Source organism: Dryobates pubescens, chromosome 10, assembly GCF_014839835.1.
Source record: "Dryobates pubescens isolate bDryPub1 chromosome 10, bDryPub1.pri, whole genome shotgun sequence".
NCBI lineage: Eukaryota > Metazoa > Chordata > Aves > Piciformes > Picidae > Dryobates > Dryobates pubescens.
The window spans coordinates 20,946,880-20,968,453 of record NC_071621.1 but is presented as its reverse complement, the minus strand read 5'-3'; the positions used below and the strand labels follow the sequence as shown (position 1 = coordinate 20,968,453).

General features: G+C 37.9%; 1 protein-coding gene across 3 annotated transcripts in view; it reads left to right on the top strand.

Moving 5' to 3' along the window:
• PDS5B (PDS5 cohesin associated factor B) overlaps positions 1 to 21,574 on the top strand; it is a 106,625-nt gene that overhangs the window by 46,393 nt on the left and 38,658 nt on the right. For all 3 annotated transcript variants that reach the window (XM_054164556.1, XM_054164554.1, XM_054164555.1), the window contains exons 10-20: positions 3,011 to 3,105; positions 5,230 to 5,375; positions 7,206 to 7,357; positions 8,944 to 9,057; positions 10,581 to 10,662; positions 15,604 to 15,652; positions 17,101 to 17,240; positions 17,318 to 17,433; positions 19,112 to 19,217; positions 20,538 to 20,698; positions 21,324 to 21,447. In XM_054164556.1, the coding sequence (XP_054020531.1) occupies positions 3,011 to 3,105; positions 5,230 to 5,375; positions 7,206 to 7,357; positions 8,944 to 9,057; positions 10,581 to 10,662; positions 15,604 to 15,652; positions 17,101 to 17,240; positions 17,318 to 17,433; positions 19,112 to 19,217; positions 20,538 to 20,698; positions 21,324 to 21,447 (1,285 nt within the window). The remainder of the gene's footprint in view (positions 1 to 3,010; positions 3,106 to 5,229; positions 5,376 to 7,205; positions 7,358 to 8,943; positions 9,058 to 10,580; positions 10,663 to 15,603; positions 15,653 to 17,100; positions 17,241 to 17,317; positions 17,434 to 19,111; positions 19,218 to 20,537; positions 20,699 to 21,323; positions 21,448 to 21,574) is intronic.

Below are 21,574 nucleotides of genomic sequence, written 5' to 3'. Positions count from 1 at the left end.
GCAAACTTGAGTGTTCTCAGAGCTTGGTTGGAAGGGAACCTGAGGAAAGCTTCCATGGAGGATAAAGGAGACAGTGCATGCTGGGAGTTTTTCAGGAACACTCTCCTAGACACAAAATCAGTTCATTCCCTCTGAAGGCAAGAGAAGTAGGTGGAACAAGAGACTGCCTTGGCCTAACTCTGAGCTGCTGGGTCTGCTGAGAATCAAAAGGGAAATGTACCAGAGATGGAAAAGTGGAACAGTACCTCTTGGAAGATTCCAAGAGTATGTGGAGATGAAGTCAGGGAAGGAAAAGCTCAGTTCAAACTGGAATTGGCCAAAGATGTCAAAAACTTACAGAAAGGGTTCTTCAGATACATTAACAACAAGCAGAAACAAAAAGAGACTATAAGCCCACGATGAAACAGGAGAGGTTGACTAGTTACCAACAGCTCTGAAAAGGCAGAGGTCCTTAACTCCTCAATCACTTCTGCCTTTACCAGTACTGTTGGGTTCCAGCCAGTGGGATCTACAACTTCTGTTGATGCAGACCCAGACCTGCTTTCAGGGGAGGAAGAGTTGCTGTGTCAATTATTATAGGAGCTTGGTCTGCACAGTTGATAGGCTCAGATGCTGTCCACCCGAGGGTGCTAGGAGAGCTGGCCTGTATTGTTGCAAGGCTGCTCTCCATAATCTGTGAGAAGTCATGGAGTTCAGGAGACATCCCTGAAGACTGGAAGAAGGTTAATGTCACCCCCATCTATAAGAAGGGTTCCTAGGAGTACTCAGGTAATTGTAATTTTAGAGCTATTAGCTTCACTTCAGTCCCTGGGAAAGTTAGGGAGCAAATCCTCTTGGGGACTGTCACAAGTCAACTGAAGCATGTCATTTGGAAAAGCCAACATGGATTCACCAGAGGCAAATTGTGCTTGACAAACCTGACTGCCTTCTATGACAAAGTAACTCACTTGGTCGCTGCAGGGTGAGCAGCTGACATTGTCTACCTGGATTTCTCCAAGGCTTTTGACACACTCCCCCACAATCTCCTTTAGAAACTGGTGTATTGTGGCCTGGGCAGGTGGTCTGTGCAGTGAGTGGGAAACTAGCTGAGAAGCCATGCCCAGAAGGTGGTAGTCAATAGTTATTTCTCAGCCTGGCACCAGTCACAAGTGGGGTCCCCCAGAGATCAATACTGGGCCCAGTGCTGTTTAATATCTTCATCAGTGATCTGGGTGGTGGGATCAAGAGCGCCCTGGTGAAAATGGAGATGACACCAAAATGAATAAGGAGGTTGATGCTCCAGAAGGGAGAACCACCCTCTAGGAAGATCTGGACAGGCTGAATGAGTAGACTAACAAGAACCTTAGGAAGCTCGACATGGACAAATGTAGGGTCTTGCACCTGGGAATAAATAACCCAGGAGTGCAGCTCAGACTGGGATCCACCTGTCTGGAGAACATCTCTGAAGTCTTGGTGTATAACAAGCTTGATGTGAGTGAACAGTGTGCTGCAGTAGCAAAGAAGGCCAATAGGATGCTGGGTTGCATCAACAGAGCAGAGATGAAGAAATTATTGTCTCACTCAGCACTTGTCCGGCCACCCCTGGAATATTTCATGCAGTTTTGGTCTTTGCTGTACAAAAAAGATTCAGAAGTGCTGGCAAATGTCCAGAGAAGGGCCATGAGAATGATCAGAAGACTGGAAGACCTGCCATATGAGGAAAGACTGAGAGAACTGGGTTTGTGCAGCCTTGATTACAGAATACAGATTGCCTTTGGACCGCTGGTTTCAACCTCATCGCTCCCCACCTGCGTAACTTTCAAGGGATAGTAATCAGAGGACTGTACCAGACTAGGCAGCCTTCTGGGAACGTCTCTGACCCGGGCCCCAGGGAGGCAGCAGACTTCCCCCTGGGGAGGATCTGGCTAACCCATGGGGCCCTCTGTTCCCCTCCAAAGGGAATCACCAATAACCCTCCTCTTTTTTTAAGGAAACAAGTCTTGATGCAGGGGGTGGGCTGTTTTGCTATAGGCAACTTCTCAGATGGTTTGTCTTCTCATTCACCTTACCCTCAACTTCCAGTGCCCTATCCTTGTTTTGCAAGGGCAGCTGGGAAGGTGAGGGGAGCCATGAGGGCTTTCCCTTGCCTCTCCTAACACGGACCTGTATCCGTGCCCTGCTGCTTCTTGGGTCACCTCCCTCTGCTAGGGGAGCCTGCAGAGCCTCGTTCCTCAAATCCAACTCTTTCACATTCCCTTACAGTCCTAAGTCTAGCAAATTGCTCCTGGGGAGGATTCCAATTGGAATCACGAAGAAAGATTTTCACCATGAGAACAGGTGGACATTGGAATAATCTCCCAAGAGAAGTAGTGGTTTCTCTTACATTGGTCAGTTTTAAGACACAGCTTGACAGGATGCTGGGTTATCTCATTGAAACGACACTATCCTCTTGGGGTCACTTCCAACCTGGCATTCTGTGTGAATTGTTTATATAAAATTTAACCATGAGAAAATGCTATTTTCTCAAGCACCAAACCTAACTCAGCTAAGGAAACCTTACAGAAGTTGAAGTGATCCTTCTCAGAAGAAATTTGTCTTAGGCTATTTGTTTGCTGTCTCTCATACAGTTTAGAGAGGGCACAAATGCCACAATCCTACAGAACATTTAGTTGTTCTGTTTTTGTACATGGTTAATGGCTAATTCCATGGAGCATTACAGAAGATACAGCTAAAATGTCAGACATCTTTTTAATAGTTTGTTGCCCACCTGGGAGTTTTTCATGCGCACCAGGAAAGAATATTTATCTATTTGTTTTCTGAACAGGAAAATAAATGAATGCAGGAATTTTTTTCTTAAGCTAGTAACAGTGTACTGAATACTGTGAAACCAGATGGTTTATGCGTGTAACTGTGCATAGGAAGCATGGAAGTCTTTTGAGAGATAGTTGAGATTCCATAGCACTAAGCTAATGTCTTTGGTGGAAGTGATACTTTTGCTGTTGTTGTAATGCATTATCTTGTTTCTAAATAGGTTTAACGATATCCATGTACCTATTCGTCTTGAATGTGTGAAATTTGCGAGTCACTGCCTTATGAACCATCCCGACTTAGCAAAAGACTTAACAGGTACTGGCTTTATTACCATATTATATTACAATTTTAAGTCTCCTGGAACAGTCAGGAGGGTTAGTTACAATCCTAAGCACTAGTCAGATGTTGTTGAGGACGTAGTTGAGATAGGAGTCCCTGCCTTCAGGGTGGCTTCTCTGGCTGAGTGGATTGTACATGAAGAATGCCTTAACAGAAGAGATTGCTCTCCTCCTTTGGCAGTAGCTGCATTCTCAACTGCTGTTGAAATTAAGCAGCATGGGTTCATGCAAAGATGGCCTGGCTAGTCTAATGGTCATTGCATTTATCATTAAGGTGCAAAGGGGAGACTTTAGTTCTACAAAGCTGAAATGTGTAAATATTATGCAGCCAGTCTCTAAACCATGAAAACAGTCCTTGTAACTGTGACCACAGCCATTGGTTCCTGCTCCTTCAGATCAAATGCAGGCTGCAATTCAAGACCTCTGTAGGAAGATCAACTCTGGCACAGACAGAAGCATGTAGTATTTCTTGCTCCCTATCTCTTAATGGAAAAAAAAGGAAGCTTTTTAGTTTTTTGTTTGTTTTTTCCCCCTCGATGTGTTTATGGAGACTGTATCTCCTCTGATCAATAAACTCCCATTTGCTCTGAGGATTAAATCTGAAGGGTTAAGTGCATAGGTTTGCCCCCCTGCTTGTTTAGTATCAAGTCAGACACAAATGCAAGCAGGCTAGAGCCATGCTGTGGTTATTGATATTGCTAAGCCAGCTTGGAAAAAAAATATAAAAAACATAACTGAACCTTTCCTTAATAGAATGGTAAAGATCTTTCTTCTTTGATTATCAGAATTGTATTTTCAGGATATTTTTTTCCTTTTTTGCATTGCAGAAGGACTTTGTGCCCCCTCTAATGGTATCCTCTGGGAAATGTAATTTTTCACCTGCCCCTCTCTCTCCCTGCAGTGCTTGAGTCAGATTGTCAGAAGAACTTCTCTGACTCACTGGTGTTTGAGACCAGAACTGTTTTGTGCAATGGCATTGTTCTTGCTTTAGTTTGTGTTTATTTAGTTCCTGTGAAAGAAAACTGTTAAAAACAATCTTAATTGAATTTCTCATTTCATAGTCTCCGTAAGTGTGCGGCTTTATTTCTTGATGTGCTCTTTTTGACACTCGTGCTGATTAGCAGAAATATTAGTGGCCAAGATGTCCTATGAGACATGGAAATTTTTGCTGGTCATTAAACAGTAATAAGAGGACAGTAACCTGTGGTATTTAATTCAGAGTAAACTTGGAATTTTCTATGTTTCTTAAGGTTCTTAATGTTTCACTGACATTTATTGTGTACAGTGATCTTAATAACATTTGGTGCACTTTCCTACCCACTTGTGTTTCTAAATTGACTTAAAATATGTGCTAGTATAAACTAACTGTGGTTTTGTCAGCTTTCTAAAATGACAATAGGTAGCTAACGTTTGACACTTAACAAGCAGTAATCTTAAAATACCGATAAGGTTATTGATGCTACCAATTAAGTAGCAATGGGCCAAAATAACCTTGAAAAATTATTCTAAGATGAATAAGCTGTGTCTAAATAAGCATTCTGGTTTGGTCAAAGAGCATGCTTTCAAAGTATGTCTCTTGATTTATTCCTGCTTATATGGCTCACACTGTGGAGTGTTCCTGGAGCACGTGAACTAGACTCCTTGTGGATAATACAGAAGGTGTGATCAGGAGCGCAGCTAATGTGCTGCACCATCCAAAGGGGGTGGAGTCTGCAGGAAGAGAGTAGCCTCTAGCCTGGAAATAAGACTTCAAAATGTATTTAGTGTGGTTATCAAGTTCTTAGCACTGTCTGTTCTACAGAACCAGGTCTGTTTGCTATAGTATTTGCTAATGTAGACGTAACTAGTAAAAGAACTAACAAAAATGCAACCCCATAATTATTTCCATAATTCCAGAAATAAAAATCTTTTATTTTCTCAGCAAGCATGTCTACTGACATTTTGGTTAATCTCAGAGAATACTATTGGTATCTTACTGTTGATGCTCAAACCAGTAGAGAATTGTTTTCTGCTTCTGTGAGTTGAATACTGTGTAGAGAAAGAAAAGAAACTGAAGTTGTTTACTTACAATTAAATACTTAACTGTTTTTTTTTTTTCCAGAATATCTTAAAGTAAGATCACATGATCCTGAAGAAGCCATAAGGCATGATGTTATAGTATCCATAGTTACTGCTGCTAAAAAAGATCTTTTGCTTGTCAATGATCATCTGCTTAATTTTGTCAGAGAACGAACACTGGACAAGCGGGTAAGACATAATTAGTTCTAATTAGGTGTGTTGTATTTCTAGTGGATAGTTCATATATTTAAAAGGCAGTTCTTCTGGAAAATTTTAAAATTACAAATGAAAACCAATATAATTTGAAGAGATTGTTTACTGAGGTGTCTTATGTGCCTGGAATTTTTAATTGTGCTGTATTTATTTAACATGGTGTGATTAAGGAGAGGGGGAAAAAAAAAAGGAAGCTGAAGCACAACAGTGTTGCTCCAATTGTCTAGTTTTACTAAAAATTTTAAGTAAAGTGAGACCCTGGTAAAACTGTCTAGCATTTTCCATGAGAAGTTTTAATTTGTGGATTACTGGTGAAAGATGTTCCACCGTCAGAGGTAGACAGTTTATCTGGGCCCCATCCTTTTTAATATCTTCATTGATGATCTGGATGAGGGGATCGAATCAGTCATCAGCACATTTGCAGATGACACTAAGTCGGGAGCAGATGTTGATCTGTTAGAGGGCAGAAGGGCTCTGCAGAGGGACCTTGTCTGACTGGACAGATGGGCAGAGTCCAACAGGATGACATTCAACAAATCCAAGTGCCAGGTGCTGCACTTTGGCCACGGCAGCCCCATGCAGTGCTACAGGCTGGGGTCGGAGTGGCTGGAGAGCTGTCAAACAGAAAGGGACCTGGGGGTGCTGACTGACAGCTGCCTAAACATGATCCAGCAGTGTGCCCAGGTGGCCAAGAAGGCCAATGGCACCCTGGCCTGCATCAAGAATAGTGTGGCCAGCAGAAACAGGGAAGTCATTGTGCCCCTGTACTCTGCACTGGTTAGGCCACACCTTGAGTACACTTGAGACACTTGAGACACATTGAGCCACTTGAATGTGTCCAGAGAAGGGCAATGAGGCTGGTGACAGGCCTTGAACACAAGCCCTATGAGGAGAGGATGAGGGAGCTGGGATTATTTAGCCTGGAGAACAGGGGGCTCAGGGAAGACCTTATTGCCCTCTACAACTACCTGAAGGATGGTTGTAGCCAGGAGGGGGTTGGTCTCTTCTCTCAAGCAACCAGTACCAGAACAAGAGGACACAGTCTCAAACTGTGCCAGGGTAAGTTTAGGCTCGAGGTGAGGAGAAAGTTCTTCACTGAGAGAGTTGTTTGCCATTGGAATGTGCTGCCCAGGGAGGTGGTGGAGTCTCCGTCCCTGGAGGTGTTCAAGAGGGGGTTGGACATGGCACTTGATGCCATGGTTTAGTAGTCATGAGGTCTGTGGTGACAGGTTGGACTTGATGATCTTTGAGGTCTCTTCCAACCTTGGTGATTCTGTGATTCTGTGATCTGGTCTTTTTGTTTTTGGTTTTTAATTAATTAGATCATTGACAGACTGCAGATCAGTGCAGTAGCTTTCAAACTTGAATAGTCTTAAAATTGGCAATATTTTTGTTAAAATTGGAGGTTTGCTGTTTGTTAAAGCATGGTAAAAAAGGTCATGGATGGCAAACTTTTAAAATTAGCACTATATTGTTTTCATTTGGTGACATTTTTCCCTGTTGCAACCATAATACAATTTCAGATATTCCATATAGATCATGAGAAAGGATGTTGGCTTAAATTGGTAACAATTTAAATTCTAGAGGTGTACTTGCATAGTGGTTACTGATGCTGAAAGTTTGGCGTAATAGATATGATGCAATATATGACCTCATGAGAAAATGTTACACATAGAACTCAATTTAAGTTTTTGTCGGTTAAATTCCTTTAGTTTGGTTTAGATTAGGAAATAACTTACCAGGTAATTCTCTAGTCTTTTCAGTTTTGAACTGTTAAACTAATGCTTTCTTTTTTTTCCCCTCAAGTGGAGAGTGAGGAAGGAAGCTATGATGGGACTCGCACAGATATACAAGAAATACTCATTACAATCAGAAGCAGGAAAAGAAGCTGCAAAACAGATATCATGGATCAAAGATAAACTTTTGCATATATATTATCAAAACAGTATTGATGACCGGTAAGTCAGTTGTGAAAACAAGGTAATTCTGCGCAGATTTGTTTTTCCTTTGGGGTTAAGTGTTCACAACAAGGAAGAGACCTGATAATCCTGTGTGTTTTCATTTGGTGCGTAATTTTATACAACTGCTGCCAAATGTTGTTCTGTGCTGATTTCTTACCCACCCCCACCCCCCCCCCCTTTTGTTTCCAAAACTGATTCTAAAGAGTGAGATAGTTGAAATACGTAAAAATTTATAGCTGTATGTCACCACTGTTTCAGTAAGGGAGACTTTTGGTTTTATTTCAGTAGCTTGCAAATTTTTATGTAAAATGCAGTAAGTAGAGTTGCTATAACAATCTTGCTTTAGATTTGCATTTTATTCCTATGTGCTTTAAAGAGGAGTCTAGTTACTGCATCTCATTCTGCAGAAGGTTGCTTTTATTGTACTATAATAGCCACGAATTAGAGCCCTGTCCTGTGTTTGTGATGGAAGCAGTGCCACTGTTATAGTAGCTATAGCCTTCTATATGGTTGCACATAGGGAACCAGTTTGGGAACTAGTCCACCTTTGACTGATCAAGGCAGTCTTGGTGGCTTTGGAAATGAGTGCTTTGGCATTTACAGCACTGTCAGATGTGAATGGCATTCTAAATCCATGCAAGTGTGTTCAAAAACTCATGGCCTTAAAAGTTGTCTTCAGAATAAACAGTTGTTTCATGGTACCATGGAAAAGGACAGAACCGTCAGGGTCTTCAGGTCCAGTCTTACTCACTTGTTTTTCTTAAACTTCAGGGTTTTTTAAAATTACTTGGGTTTGGATTTTGACCACAGTTTGCAAAAGTCTTGGGCCTTCTTGTTATTTAAGACTGCAACATGTGCTTAGTTTGGGGGTTTTTTTTGTGTCTTTTTCTTTCTCTCAGTCTTTCCTAGGTCACTGGCAGACCCAAACCTTTCTCTTTTCTCATTTCCATATAAGGAGTTTCCATGTTATAGCAGGGGCTTTCTGTAATTCCCTTGGGAATGAAGCCTTTTTAGTTGCAGAAGCAAATGAAATGGGCTTCCTCATTCATCAAGGGCCAACTTTGAAGGGGCTAGGGAGCAGCTGTTGGAAGTCAGTTCCTTCTGACTAGTGTCTAAATTCTATGGGATTCATGATAATGTGTGATGTGGTCAGTGTGATATATTTTTAAGTATTTTAGTCAAATTAATTTGTGTCAGTTTATGAATTTACCCCAATAATGACCTGTAATGAAACGAATTCACAGATAACATCTCTTTGGGCTGATAATTGACATATACTTCTAAAATCCTTTGGTTTCTCTGTAGGTTAATACGTTTGATTTTGATAATATCATCTCTTGAATGTCCTACTGCTAAAATTAACATTAAATCCTCTACAATAATAGATTTTTAATGTTCTTTTTTTAGTTTATGCTAGTCTTTATTGGAGTAAGGTAACTTGACTTTCATGTTCTTGAATAACCTCATGTGAAATATGCAACAACTGATCTCTAGATGGGCCTGGGAATTTTTTAATTAATGTTTCATCAATTCAAGACCACTTTCTTCCTTTACAGTTTAAGTTTCTTCATCCTGTCTTTCAGATTACTTGTTGAACGTATCTTTGCTCAATACATGGTCCCTCACAACTTGGAAACAAATGAACGGATGAAGTGTTTATATTACCTTTATGCAACATTGGATTCAAATGCTGTGAAGTATGTGCTGTATTTGACTTCTTGCAAAACGATTTTAAATACAAATATTATAGTAAATGAGCTTTAAATCATTATGAGACTCCTGAGCCAGTGGACAGAAGTAGTTTATGAACTCTCAGAAAACAGAATGTAGCAATATTTTCAGGCGTCTTTAGAAAACAAAAGGGACAGGGTGCTACCTAACAAAGTGTGGTACCTTTTAACCATGAGCAGTTAAAAAAAGGTTGCCTAGAAAGAAGCTTTAGTGCATTTCAGTCCTTTTTGTCTGAAAAGGGATAGCATAGATAGTAATGTTGACCAGCTCTAGATCTTAATTTGACAGTTTCTCAGTTAAAGCGCTCTTTGTTTTAACAACCAGAATGACTTAAAAGTGGGAAGGAAAGACTTTGTTTTTCCTCCCCACTTCATCTTTCCTCCTTCAATATTCATTTTACTTATGTTATGTGCCTGCTCCAGTATAAAATAAGTACATGTGCATGAATTTGATAATAGTTTTGCCGCTGTAATATGCAGTTTGGTTGAATTTAGTTAGTTAGACTTTGTTTTACATTTAGTAGTACTCAGTCCCTTGAAAATGAAATGCAGACTTTTTTCTGTGTGTGTCTCATGAGGGAGACTAGAAAAAACTTTGCATGTGAAGGAGTGGCTTAAAATAGCCTTGAGCCTCCAGAAACCTACAGAAAGTGATGGTTGAATTCCCTGCATTTCTTGTGCTACCTGCCTAAAGATACTGCAACTGTAACTGAGAATTAACTAAATTTGAGAATGGTATATTAAAAGCAAGGTTACTGTTCTAGGATTTTTTTCAGTATAAACTAAATAAAAATGCAGAATGGATTCATTTCAGTGTTTGTTATTTTAGGCAACAAGTAGCTTCTGAATTCCAGTTTTCATATGCCGCAGTGCTGATTTTAAACATGTACTATGTTCAGTTATGGATTCTAGACGGTTTTTAAATGAAGCTGTGATGACTTTATTTATATCAATTATTTTTCCTGGAGAGTGTGCCAATTTCCAATTCAGCTGAATAATTCTATTGCATCTCTTACAAGTCTAATCATGTCCACTTTTCATAATTTATTTACAGTTTATTCATCTAGTAGCTGCTTTTTGTGTTCAAGGAAAACATTGTTTTGATGATAAAAATCTTAAACATCTGCTTTAGCCTGCTGCTTGGAATGTTTTTAGAAGAGTGGTTTCAGGCTTGTACAAATGAGTTCTTAATGGGCCAGACATCAGTTATTTCCTATTTCTTTCAAAGACAGGAGTTAAGCATCTGAAATGAAACTTGTTTCAATATCTCACTTTGTTCCAGTCTAATAGAACCAATTAAATTTTCTGTATCACGCTATTAGGAGGTACTTAGACTTTGCTCACACAACAGGGAAAGTTCAGAGGATAATAACATTTGAGTCTGAAGTTGAAAATAATTTAAAGGCTCTTACTTGACAGTTTTGTGAGATTTGTGGAGTAGACAATTTTGGCAACTCTTTTTTTCTTTTTTTTTTTCTTTTTTTTTTTAGAGCATTGAATGAAATGTGGAAATGTCAAAATCTGCTACGACATCAAGTAAAGGATTTAGTTGACCTAATAAAACAACCCAAAGTGAGTTAAATTTATCTTTACCCAACAGTGAATACGCAATTTTACTTAATACGCTGTTTTAAAATTCCATTTGTTTGACTAATTCAAAGTTATTTTTAATGGTAGATAGAAAATGCTGTGAAATTCAGCTTCACTAGGCTGTACTTGCAGTAGGAAATACGGATAAAGGTTGCTAGTGAAGTTGAAGAGGAAGGGATGTTATAGAAAATTTTTCAGGGATTTCCTGTAATTTCATACTGAAATATTGACTTGCTGAGTTGGAGTTACATCCTGCCAATATTCTGGCTCTTGAAAGTGGGGGAAAGACAGCATATTATCTTTGATTGCCAAATGGAGTAGTTTAGAGAATGTTCCTATGCACTGTAACATCTTGTCTTGTGTATGATTAATAACATTCAAGAAATCACATTTTTATCCCAACAGGTTACTGGTTTCTGTTTATTCTTGGAAACTATTTAAATATCGTATTGAAGCAGCAGATTACAATTGAATTACTTGTTTACAGGTTTGCTCAGAGTTAAAAAATATTTAGATAAGCATTTAACACATTCTCACAAAGCAAAATTTAGGTTTTGTTTCAGCTGTATTTATATGCATGCTCCTGTTTGGAGTAGAGGGGAAGAATCATATGATGAAGTTCTAGCTATAATTTGGAATGTAATTAGAACTCAGTGTAAAAAGTTTAATATGGTGCTTTTTAAACAAAAAGAATAGGTAGTAGGAAGTGTTGCCATGATCACATTCCTCTCTGTGAAGATTTTGGAAATTATTATAAGTTGTTCTATATGTGCATGTACTTATACTACAGTAAATTTAATGAAGTTTTATGACTGAGTTATGTGTTTGCTGGCTCTGCCTTAACCAGGAGGAGCGAATAACTGTGTGGTTATGTTAGCTAATACATCTGCTTAGAAATGCTACTGTCTTGCAGAGAAAGACTTGGCAAATTAAAACTCATCCCTTGCTGTTTCTGTCCTGATGGTAGTGAGATTCATAATTTTGAAGTGGTGCTTTCAATAGGTGTTGTAATGTTGCATTACATTTTGAGTGCAGTAATTGCTGGCACAACAGTATTTAATTGCTTTTTGGTGACTGTATTGAAATATCTTTCATGTAGTAGTTCATGTTGTTTAACCTTACGCATTTAAACCTTTGAATTTCTTGATATTTTCTGCATTTCAGTTGAAAGTGAAATCTCAACTTTTCCTTTTTGTTTTTGAGGAGATGTAATGAAGGATTTTTATTAACTATGAAATATCACATATGATACAATGTTATGTAGGTTTTGCCAGCATTTATGCTGTTGATGTGTTCACATTTTACCATGTAATTTTTACCTGTCTTCTGCTAGTAAGTGCTAATTCTCTATACTTGAATATTCTTTTGAGTAACAGGACTGCATGAGATGCTTTAGGGGGCTTATTATTAGTCTGAGATGCTGTTGCAGGCAACAAAATAGTTTTGAGTCAGGGAATTTTGCTTTAGTTAATTGTCAATTAACAAACTTTGAATTGTTTGTTCTGGTATTGAGAAATAAAAGTAAACTACTAAATAGAGAAGCAGCCTTTGACTCCCCTTCAGATGCCTCTTTTCTGTTCTACAGGCAGGATCTGCAGGCCCCTCACCCTATGATATGTTTAATCCCTTTGAGGTGATGGCAGCACAGCTATGTGTTTCTTACTACTCTAGCATGGATTCCTCCACCAGCTGCAGTCCCTTTAGAGTCATGCATTCTCCAGTGCCTCCTCTCATAAATGTGTTTTCTCAGTGACACCGTAGCTTTCTCTGACTGGTTCAAGTTTTGACAGGTGTTGCGTTGGTTTGTCATTTGGAAAACTGTCTGGGAGTGGTTTTGACCAGTAAAAGGCAGTCTCTGACCTCCAATTGCACAGGTCACCCTGACAGCCCTTTGTTACCCCAAACCCTGTCTGTTGTGCCCAATGCAGATGCTTACTTATTTTTACAAAAAGTTTTATTGTGATGCACCTTGTATGACTTGTCTGGGTTGCTTTCCTTCCCCAAATTGGTAATTAATGCACATAACTAAATAGCTGTGTTTAAGATGAGTGTGTTTTCATAATCATAAATTGAAGTGGCATACAGGCCAAGGCAGTATTGAGACAAATACCTGTTAGTCATTAGGGAAACAATACTGAAATGACTTGGTGTTACTGTACATGCAGGGGGGGGAAAAAGTCAGTAAGGATGATCAAATGTGGGAAAAGGTAGCCCAGAGAAGTTGTGAGATCTTTCTCCTTGTAAATATTTAAAATGCAACTGTATGAGACCTAGAGCAAAACCTGATCTAAGTTCACCCTGCTTTGAGTGTAGGCAGTTCAGATGTGTGACCTGCAGTTGTGACTCCCAAGCTACATTACTCTATAATTATAAATCTTTGAACCTTGCAGTCCACTGTTTCTTTCTTCTTGGAAAACCTTTTTGCTATTTAATGAAACGCTTCAGGCATTCTCCTTCTCTTCTTCAGGCTCTCCCCAGTCTAACCACTATTGAAGAGACTGAAAATGCATTAAGAAATATTTCTTTGGTTATAGTATCTTCTAATCTGAAACAGAGCAGACCTCAAACTTGCCTTTAAGATGAGTTACTTTTCTGAAAAGCAAAAACATAAATTATGACTCCTCTTGTGTTCTCCTGCAGCAATGGTGTACAGTCCACTGTTCACGTGTGAAAATGTGGGTGAATGCTGGTGTGTATGAAGTCTAAGCTTCATTTGCTGCACTTGCTTCTATATCACTAGTAGAAGACAATGTAGATAGTGTCACAGTAAATCTTCTTAAAATAGATGTTTATTGATCATCTTCAATCTGTCATTATTCAGTATTTTGGTATTTCCTTCTGAGCTGTAAGAGGTGTCAGTATCGAGCTTCTGAATCTGTTGACATTTGAATCCTGTAAACCAGATTTGATTTCTTGTTTGTGTTCATTTCATGTCTGAACATACCTGTTCAGTATTCTTCTGACACTAAAAAGTGATAAAAGTTCTGCAGGAATACTGAAGGGCTAGAATTATGTGCTAGGTGTCCTCATCAAAAGGTAGAGAGGATGTTCACTAAAAAGATTGCTTGTCTTTATCTCATGCTGTACTTCTGTTGCACTCTCATCTTTCTGAGGTTGCCATCATTCTCAAATGTTGCCGGGTTTTCCACTTACTTGCTAATGAATTTCCTTTTCTTTAGTGACAGAAAATCCTGTGTGTGTGTGTATTAGACTGTGTGTCTAGTCAAGTAGAAGTTGAAGGATACTCCTCTTGGAAACAGACACTCCCACGTGTTAGTCAGGGTCACTGTAATAAGTTGTGATTTTTGTTCTCTCCAAACAATATGTTTTTTTCAACCTTACTTGGGATTCATATGCAGATTTTATTACTAAAAGGCAAAGATGTTTGACACTTTGGCCTCCATCATGAAATTTTCATCAAAAAATATTAGTGTCTTGCAACACTACCTCTTAGCAGTTCAGTCCTGATACGGACCTTATGAAAAGTCCCACTGTAGGCCTTTATTTGCATCATATGAAGTACTTTGGTAAGAAGAGTTCCTTTAAGGTGAGCCTGCCTTCTGAGTTCTTTTGCCATTTTATTTTGTTGTAATTTTTAGGCTTATCTGCTACTTCTTTTTTCTGTTAAAGGGAATTCTGTTTAAGTTTAGCTGTTGCAGTGGCTAAACACTACTCTTTCAAAATTTAAACACTTTTCAGTGAAAGCTCAGAAAGTGTGATTGTATTCATATTTAAGTCTGAAGAATATAATTTGATATGGTCTATTTTGGGCTACAATGATTTTCATGCATTTATGAAGTTTTGCAGTCTTTGAGTTATATCACTGAAGTTGATCTGTCAGAATTCAAGTGTCAAAAGCACAGCTTCCTCTGTGGTTTGAAAGCTGATGGGTTTACATGCTCTTTCATTTTACTTAGGAAGATTTCAGAGCTGTTTAACAAAACTTATTACACAACAAAATATTTGAATTTTTTTTTCTTCTTCTTTCATCCACTTTAGAACACTTCTCTGAAGATGATGGGGGGTTATTTTCACTGTACAGTTAAGGATTGCCTTTATCATTCCTTAATATTTCAAACTTTGTAATTCCACAAAAATTCCTAGTCTGGGGACTACACCTAAAAGTGAGGAAAAAGTGTCTTGAGAAATAGTTTGTCAACCTTCAGAAGTAGGTGATATGTTGATGTAACATTACTTAGTTTTAGGAAATGTAGTTTTGTAAAGAAAATATGCTTGCTATTTGGTTTTACCTGTGAAATTTGTTGTATTTTTTCCTTTCTTCATTTACACAGTCACGATTAACTCTTGAGGTGGACTTTGCACGTGGAATTTGAAATCCTGTACCAGAAGTACCAACAGAAAGAAAATAAATTAAACTGAAAAAAATTGTTTTGTTTAACTGATTTTGCTTGTGAGGTGCTATGGACAGCTGTGTTGTGGTTTGTGATTTGTTACTTAACCACACTGCTATCATCTGCTGTCTGTGTTTAGCTAAGCAGGGGTAGCAATTTGCTCCATTCTTTCCAGTAAGGTGGCATCTACTGACACTAATTAGAAGCAATATCTGAAAAAGAATATAAATGTGAATTTAATGCTTGCTTTTCACTTTATGTTTAAAACCAAAGAGGCTGTAGATGGAAAACAGTTACAGACATAACCCATTTGTACTGTCAAAAGTTGCATAGTGAATTGAAAAGTAATGAAAATGTCTTGGATAAGTATGTGTGAGACAGTGATACTGTAGGTATGATCTACATTTTATTTCCTCTAGCTGTCTAGAATTTGGTGGTTTTGATTTCACACTGTTAGCAAAATGGGTGCTGACTTGTTGATGATGCATTACAGACTTTTTCTTACTCAGTGTTAAAGTGGAAATACATCATGTGAAATTTCTACCTAATCAGTTTTTCTTTTAACTTGCAGACAGATGCCAGCAGTAAAGCTATATTCTCAAAAGTAATGGTTATAACACGTAAGTCAGTTGAAACATTTACTCTGTCTAAAAATTGCAGTTAGAGATAAGCTTACAAAAAGTAGTTTTGGAACAGATAAAACTTACAACAAATCATGGTAAATACGACATAACAACATGCTTTGTGAGGAATTAAGACTACTGTAAGCAGGATTACTTCCTTACTGTAAAAAGTCTCCAGTCATGAAGCTCATCCTGACATGACATTTTGGCTGCATCAGTTGTGTACAAATGAAAAATCTGGATCATCTAGAGTGTTAGAGTCTGCTTCAGCATTTATTATAGACTATATATTAGCTGATGCTACCTGACCCACTAAAGTATCTGCTGATGTACCCGTCTTTGAGATGTTGGTGTTGTAAGTGGTGTTAGGAGAATGCGAAAGAGTTTGGGTTTTGGTATCTGGGAAGGCACTTTGGAAACTGAGGAACTTCTGTGTAACCTGAACTCTCAGCAAAGTAAAACCCACCAGCCTCAGAGCCCTCCTGGCCCACAATGCCAATAGCGCTAAAATCGGTGAGAATGAAAAACCCAAACTTGCTTTGTGCTTCTGAAATCTTGTTTTTAAATCAAGATGTTTATTTATTGACTTAATAGACAAACATTAAATGTTCTGGCAAATACTGAAGGCTGTGTACATTTTTGAAAAACTGAATCTTGCTGCTTGGTTGGCCAGGTTCCAAATCTTTGTTTGCTTTTGTTTGTCATATAAAAATAGATCAGTTTGTAGTTTTTCTGATCCTTTTAGTTTGGGGTTGCTTTTTTTCCTAATTTTTGTTTTTTTAATAACCAGTATGGCAGAAAAGTACTTATTAGAACTTGTTCTGAGCTAACTGGCCCGTGATCCTGTACTGTTTTCTGTGCCAATTTTGCTCAACAACTGCTGTAGCAAAAAAAACCCCAAAAGGAAATATCTTAAATAATACACTAATATTTTGCCAGTAATTTTTTTGGCTTTTGTATAAAAAGTGAATGTGAAATAAGTGTGGTTTAACAAATGCATTTTAAAAGCTTTCTTAAGCTTTACAACACCTTGCAACATTTTTATGTGTAGTGAAGCGAAACTCCCCTTTTGATGTTTTTCCATGCTTGTCATATCAGGTGATCTATAATACAGAATGTTTTTCTGTGGAGTATGGGCTTTGCATTCTGAGGTCAAGTTCGGCTCTTGGTATTATTAACAAGAACAACTAGTCTTGCTGAAAAATGAGCGTGATGAATGAGGAAAGCAAGTAGTTGTGGGAGTTCTGTGGGTACACAAACTTCTAGGAATTGATGTCCTCATAGATATATTTGCACACCTTAAGGTGTTTTGTGGTTTATTTCTCCCTCCATCCCTTCTTGGTTAACTTAAACATTTGTAGAAACATTCTTGGTGTGACATTTTAAACTTGTGTAATTTACAAAACTGATGCATATAAATAGTGATTTCTTTTCCTTATTTAAAGGAAACCTTCCTGATCCAGGGAAAGCTCAAGATTTCATGAAAAAGTTCACACAAGTTCTAGAAGATGATGAAAAAATAAGAAGTCAGTTAGAAATGCTTGTTAGCCCAACATGTTCCTGCAAACAAGCTGAAGGATGTGTGGTAAGAATTGTTCTTAAAATATGTAAATGCTGTCAGAAATTAATTGATTATAATTTTAATTAAAACTTCTGTTGCAGAGGGAAATAACAAAGAAGTTGGGCAATCCAAAGCAACCCACAAATCCTTTTCTGGAAATGATAAAATTTCTTCTTGAGAGAATTGCTCCTGTGCACATTGATACTGAATCCATCAGGTATCTTTGTATGTGTGTATTGTTCGCTATAGGTCACAGGGTTTGAAATTGATGTTTCTTTTTTCACCTTTAAGCACAAGCAGTAATGGAATGGGTGGGTGCAGTTTAAGGCCTGGTGACTTGCAGTGTTTTCTCCTGTTTCCTCTTGCTTGGGGGTTTTTGTATTCTTCTTTATTTGTAGCCACAGAAAGTATTGAATTGTCATTCAGCACAGCCAGGACAGCTGTCGGTAAAAATAGATCAGTTGCTGATGGGCAGCGTTGGGTTTGTCAGTGACTGACATTTTAAAAGAATTGTCTTTCCTTGGCTATTTCCTGAAACTTTCCATCTAAAAATATTAGCTTGTAGTGCCATAAACAGTAATTTAACTGAGGAAGTAAAGATTATGGTCACGAAGCATCAAGAATTTAAGAAAGTATAACTCCCTTTCACTTAAATGAGTTACGGAAGGGGAAAAAGCAGTTGCTGGAATCAAGTTTTTTAGCAGCTGTATTTGCCTTATTAGAGACAGCTTGTTCTAAATAACTTTACATTCTCACTTGTTAATTACATCTCTAGAAATTGACTTTTAAATACTTGACCTTCTCAGTTTCTGTCACATATGAAATGTAATGAATGCTTTGAGTTTTCACTTAAATCTTTCTAATCATGAACTAAGTACAATATATATTTCAAGTAATATTCACATGTGACACAAGTTTGTAGTATTTATTTCAGTCAAGCAAAAAACCCCACAACCATAGTAAACAGGACATGTTTGCTTTTGCCACAGAATTTGTCCTCCATCTTAGTAAAATTTCACTAAACTTGTTCGTGTTTGAGACTCTCAACTGTTTATTTTTAATTGATGACCATTTGCATCCAGGTCGGGGCAGAAAGACACCCCCTTGAAGTCTGACTAGGAGGTCTCTCTCTTGGTTTACTACCTGTTGCTTCTTTAAAATGTGGTTTTGGTGGTGTGGGTTTGTGGGATTTTTGTGTAGGATTCTTTTTTTGTTTGTTTGGTTGGTTTTATTTGGTTCTTTTTGGTTTGTTTTTTTTAAAGGGGTGTGGTATTCTGGTTTGGTTTTGCTAGGTTTTTTGTTTTGTCTGTTTGGGTTTTTTTGGCTATAAATATCATTTACAGGATGTACTGAAGGAATGTTCTGAATGTTGTTCAGCCCTTGATAGGGAAGCTGCCTTACACCCTCACTAATAGGATCATTTGGGTAATAGCCATTTTTTGTCCTAGGGTACAGTGTAAGAAAAACACAAGCGTTACTGTGAAGGTGTAAAGTGCAGGAGAGAGGTCTTTAAATTCTTCATCAACTCTTAGCACAGAACAACTATAAATGGGTATTTTCCCTCAATTAAGACTCTATAGCAGCTAGTAGCTTCACCATAATTCTTACTTTAATTTGTTACTTGTAATGTTCAGATTGTCGTGATTTGGTCATCCTTCCAGAGTAGTTTGTGTACAGTTCTCAATCCATGATACATAGAAGTTTTTTAAGTGAATGTTTCTGATTAAGATAAGACATGAGCTGGATTACAAATATAGTTGAAGCATTGGTTTTATAACAAGTTTGTTTAATGTTTTAAATGAGTTCTTTTAATATGACTGTTTTCATAAGTTCATATTAATCGTACACAATGGAATTGCAGTAAATGTAAACCCACGTTTTATTTCCCTCTTCAGTGCCCTTATCAAGCAAGTAAACAAGTCTATAGATGGAACAGCTGATGATGAAGATGAGGGTGTACCCACTGACCAGGCCATCAGAGCAGGTCTTGAATTGCTTAAGGCAAGTATACTGGTGGTCAGTGAGCATGTGAAACTTTCTGAAGCAACTTTGTTAAAACAAATTTTTAATCTGCACTCACTGTCTTTATTCTTAAGCATGTGGTGGCTATCTGGAAGAGTAGTGATTTGGTTTTCATTCTCTCTGCTCATCTTACGTGGCACTCCCATGCTGAAGTTTTCAGAATATCTTAAATCAACTAGGGGCCTGGTAGGTTCTTCTGAGAGCATGTGACTCTCTAGCCAGATGTACGTATTCAGATCAAAGAGCAGAAAGCCAGTAGCACAAAAAGGAAATGGAGCAAGAATGAATCATGTCTTGAAGGACTATATATTTGAAAGAAGTCTCCAGGTCAGTACTTACATATTCATATAAACTGGCAATACACATTTAAGGAAGGGGACTGCTCTGAAGAAAGTGATTGAACATCATGAGAAGAATCCAAAAATGACAGGAGTCAAGAGTCCAGAAAACAGAATGCCATATAATGTAGTGGGGAGGAAGGTAATGGTGAAAACAGAAAATTCTGTATGGATTTGGAGGATTGTTCATTTGCCAAGGGTCAGAATATTAGCCAAGAGGTGAATAATCAACAGCTGTTTAAAAATGGAAAGAAAGCAAACTTTCAGGGAGGGTTAAGTGAGGATTTTTTTTTAGCTTTTGTTTTGACACAGGATGACTGTCATGCTTGAAAGCACAGTCCCAAGATCTAAAGGATAGATACAGTATCTAGTAAGCTGCTTTGGAAAGGGACTAGAGACCATAATGGGTATATCCATACTCTTAATTTAGACATAGGAACTTCAGAGCACAATCCACTTGGAAGACAAGCCTGAAGTTTGGGAGCATGCAAGCTGGATGCCTCTTTGAGTAGTAACGTTATGAAATAGGCTTCAGAAGCCCACGTTATGTTGCAGTGGCTAAAGTAGGTTCAGTTGGTCTAGAAATACTCTGAAGTAAAACCCCTGAAATGTGAGTGTTGCTTCCTCACTGTAAGTTGCATTTCTCTCAAGAATTGCTTCTGCTGTAACTCAGTACTTGCTCTTGTAGATGTAGCCACTGTGAAGTATATAGTCGTACAATAGGAGAAGAAATTGGGACTGGAGAAATAAGTTAAAGTTAATGAGATGGCATATAGACAGAAAAGTTTAGGAGATGGGGAAAAAGAAAAAGTCAGGAAAAGAGAAATGTGCATCATGTAACAAAACAAGGCAGAGTATTATAAATATTCCAGTATGGCAGTGGAAAATGATTCTTGGTGAAATATTGTATGTAAGTGGACATTTAAAAAATACTAACCTGGCTTTCATCTTATTTTGGCAGGTACTTTCATTTACACACCCTATCTCATTTCATTCAGCTGAAACTTTTGAATCTCTCCTGGCTTGCTTGAAAATGGATGATGAAAAAGTGGCAGAAGCTGCATTACAAATTTTCAAAAATACAGGAAGCAAAATTGAAGAAGACTTTCCTCATATAAGATCGTAAGTTGGATGCCTTAGTGGTTTTTACTGTATGGGGTTTTGGAAGTTCTTGTTCTTTGTTTCGCATGCTGTAGCATTGTCCTGCATTCTTTGGGAAGAAAGGATTATTTCAGGCAAAATAAGAAAGAGATTTTGAATGACTTTTAAAATGCAGTGCTTTTTTGAAGAATAGCAGTTAAATGAATATATCCAAAGTTATGACAGCTGATACATTATTGATACTACTATATTTTTTATCTTTGCCCTTCAGAATGGCTGCCCTTTTTTTGCTAATTTAAATGTATGGAAATGTCAAAACACTCTTTGGAATTTAATGGGTATGTGTAGGCAAGGATATTTCCAAAAGAACATTTAGTAAGTTATGCAGGTAACATGTTTGGTTTACCAAGAAATAATTTATCAACAAAAAATGGGGGATTTACTTGCAGGACATGTGAATAAAGAGCTCTTTTCCATGTCTTTGAAGAAATTGCCCAACCCAGGACAATTAGCACTATTGCAGATGTGTTGTGTTCTACGTGTATCTGTACTTTTTTTGCTAGTTTGATGTTTTGGAACGTTTTCAATTTTGTGAAAAATGACTTAGCTGTTTTCTGTTTTGTTCTGTTGTTTTGGTTTTTTTTAGTGCTTTGCTTCCAGTGTTGCATCATAAAGCTAAAAAGGGACCGCCTCGTCAAGCCAAGTATGCTATTCACTGCATCCATGCAATATTTTCCAGCAAAGAAACCCAGTTTGCGCAGATATTTGAGGTAAAATTAAAATGTTTAAGATAATTTTTATTAATTTTCTGTATTGCATGTCAACTAAGGGATGTAGAGACAATTTATATGGCAAATTGTATCACATGCAGAAAAGGCCTGCCCTTTTTTTTTTTTT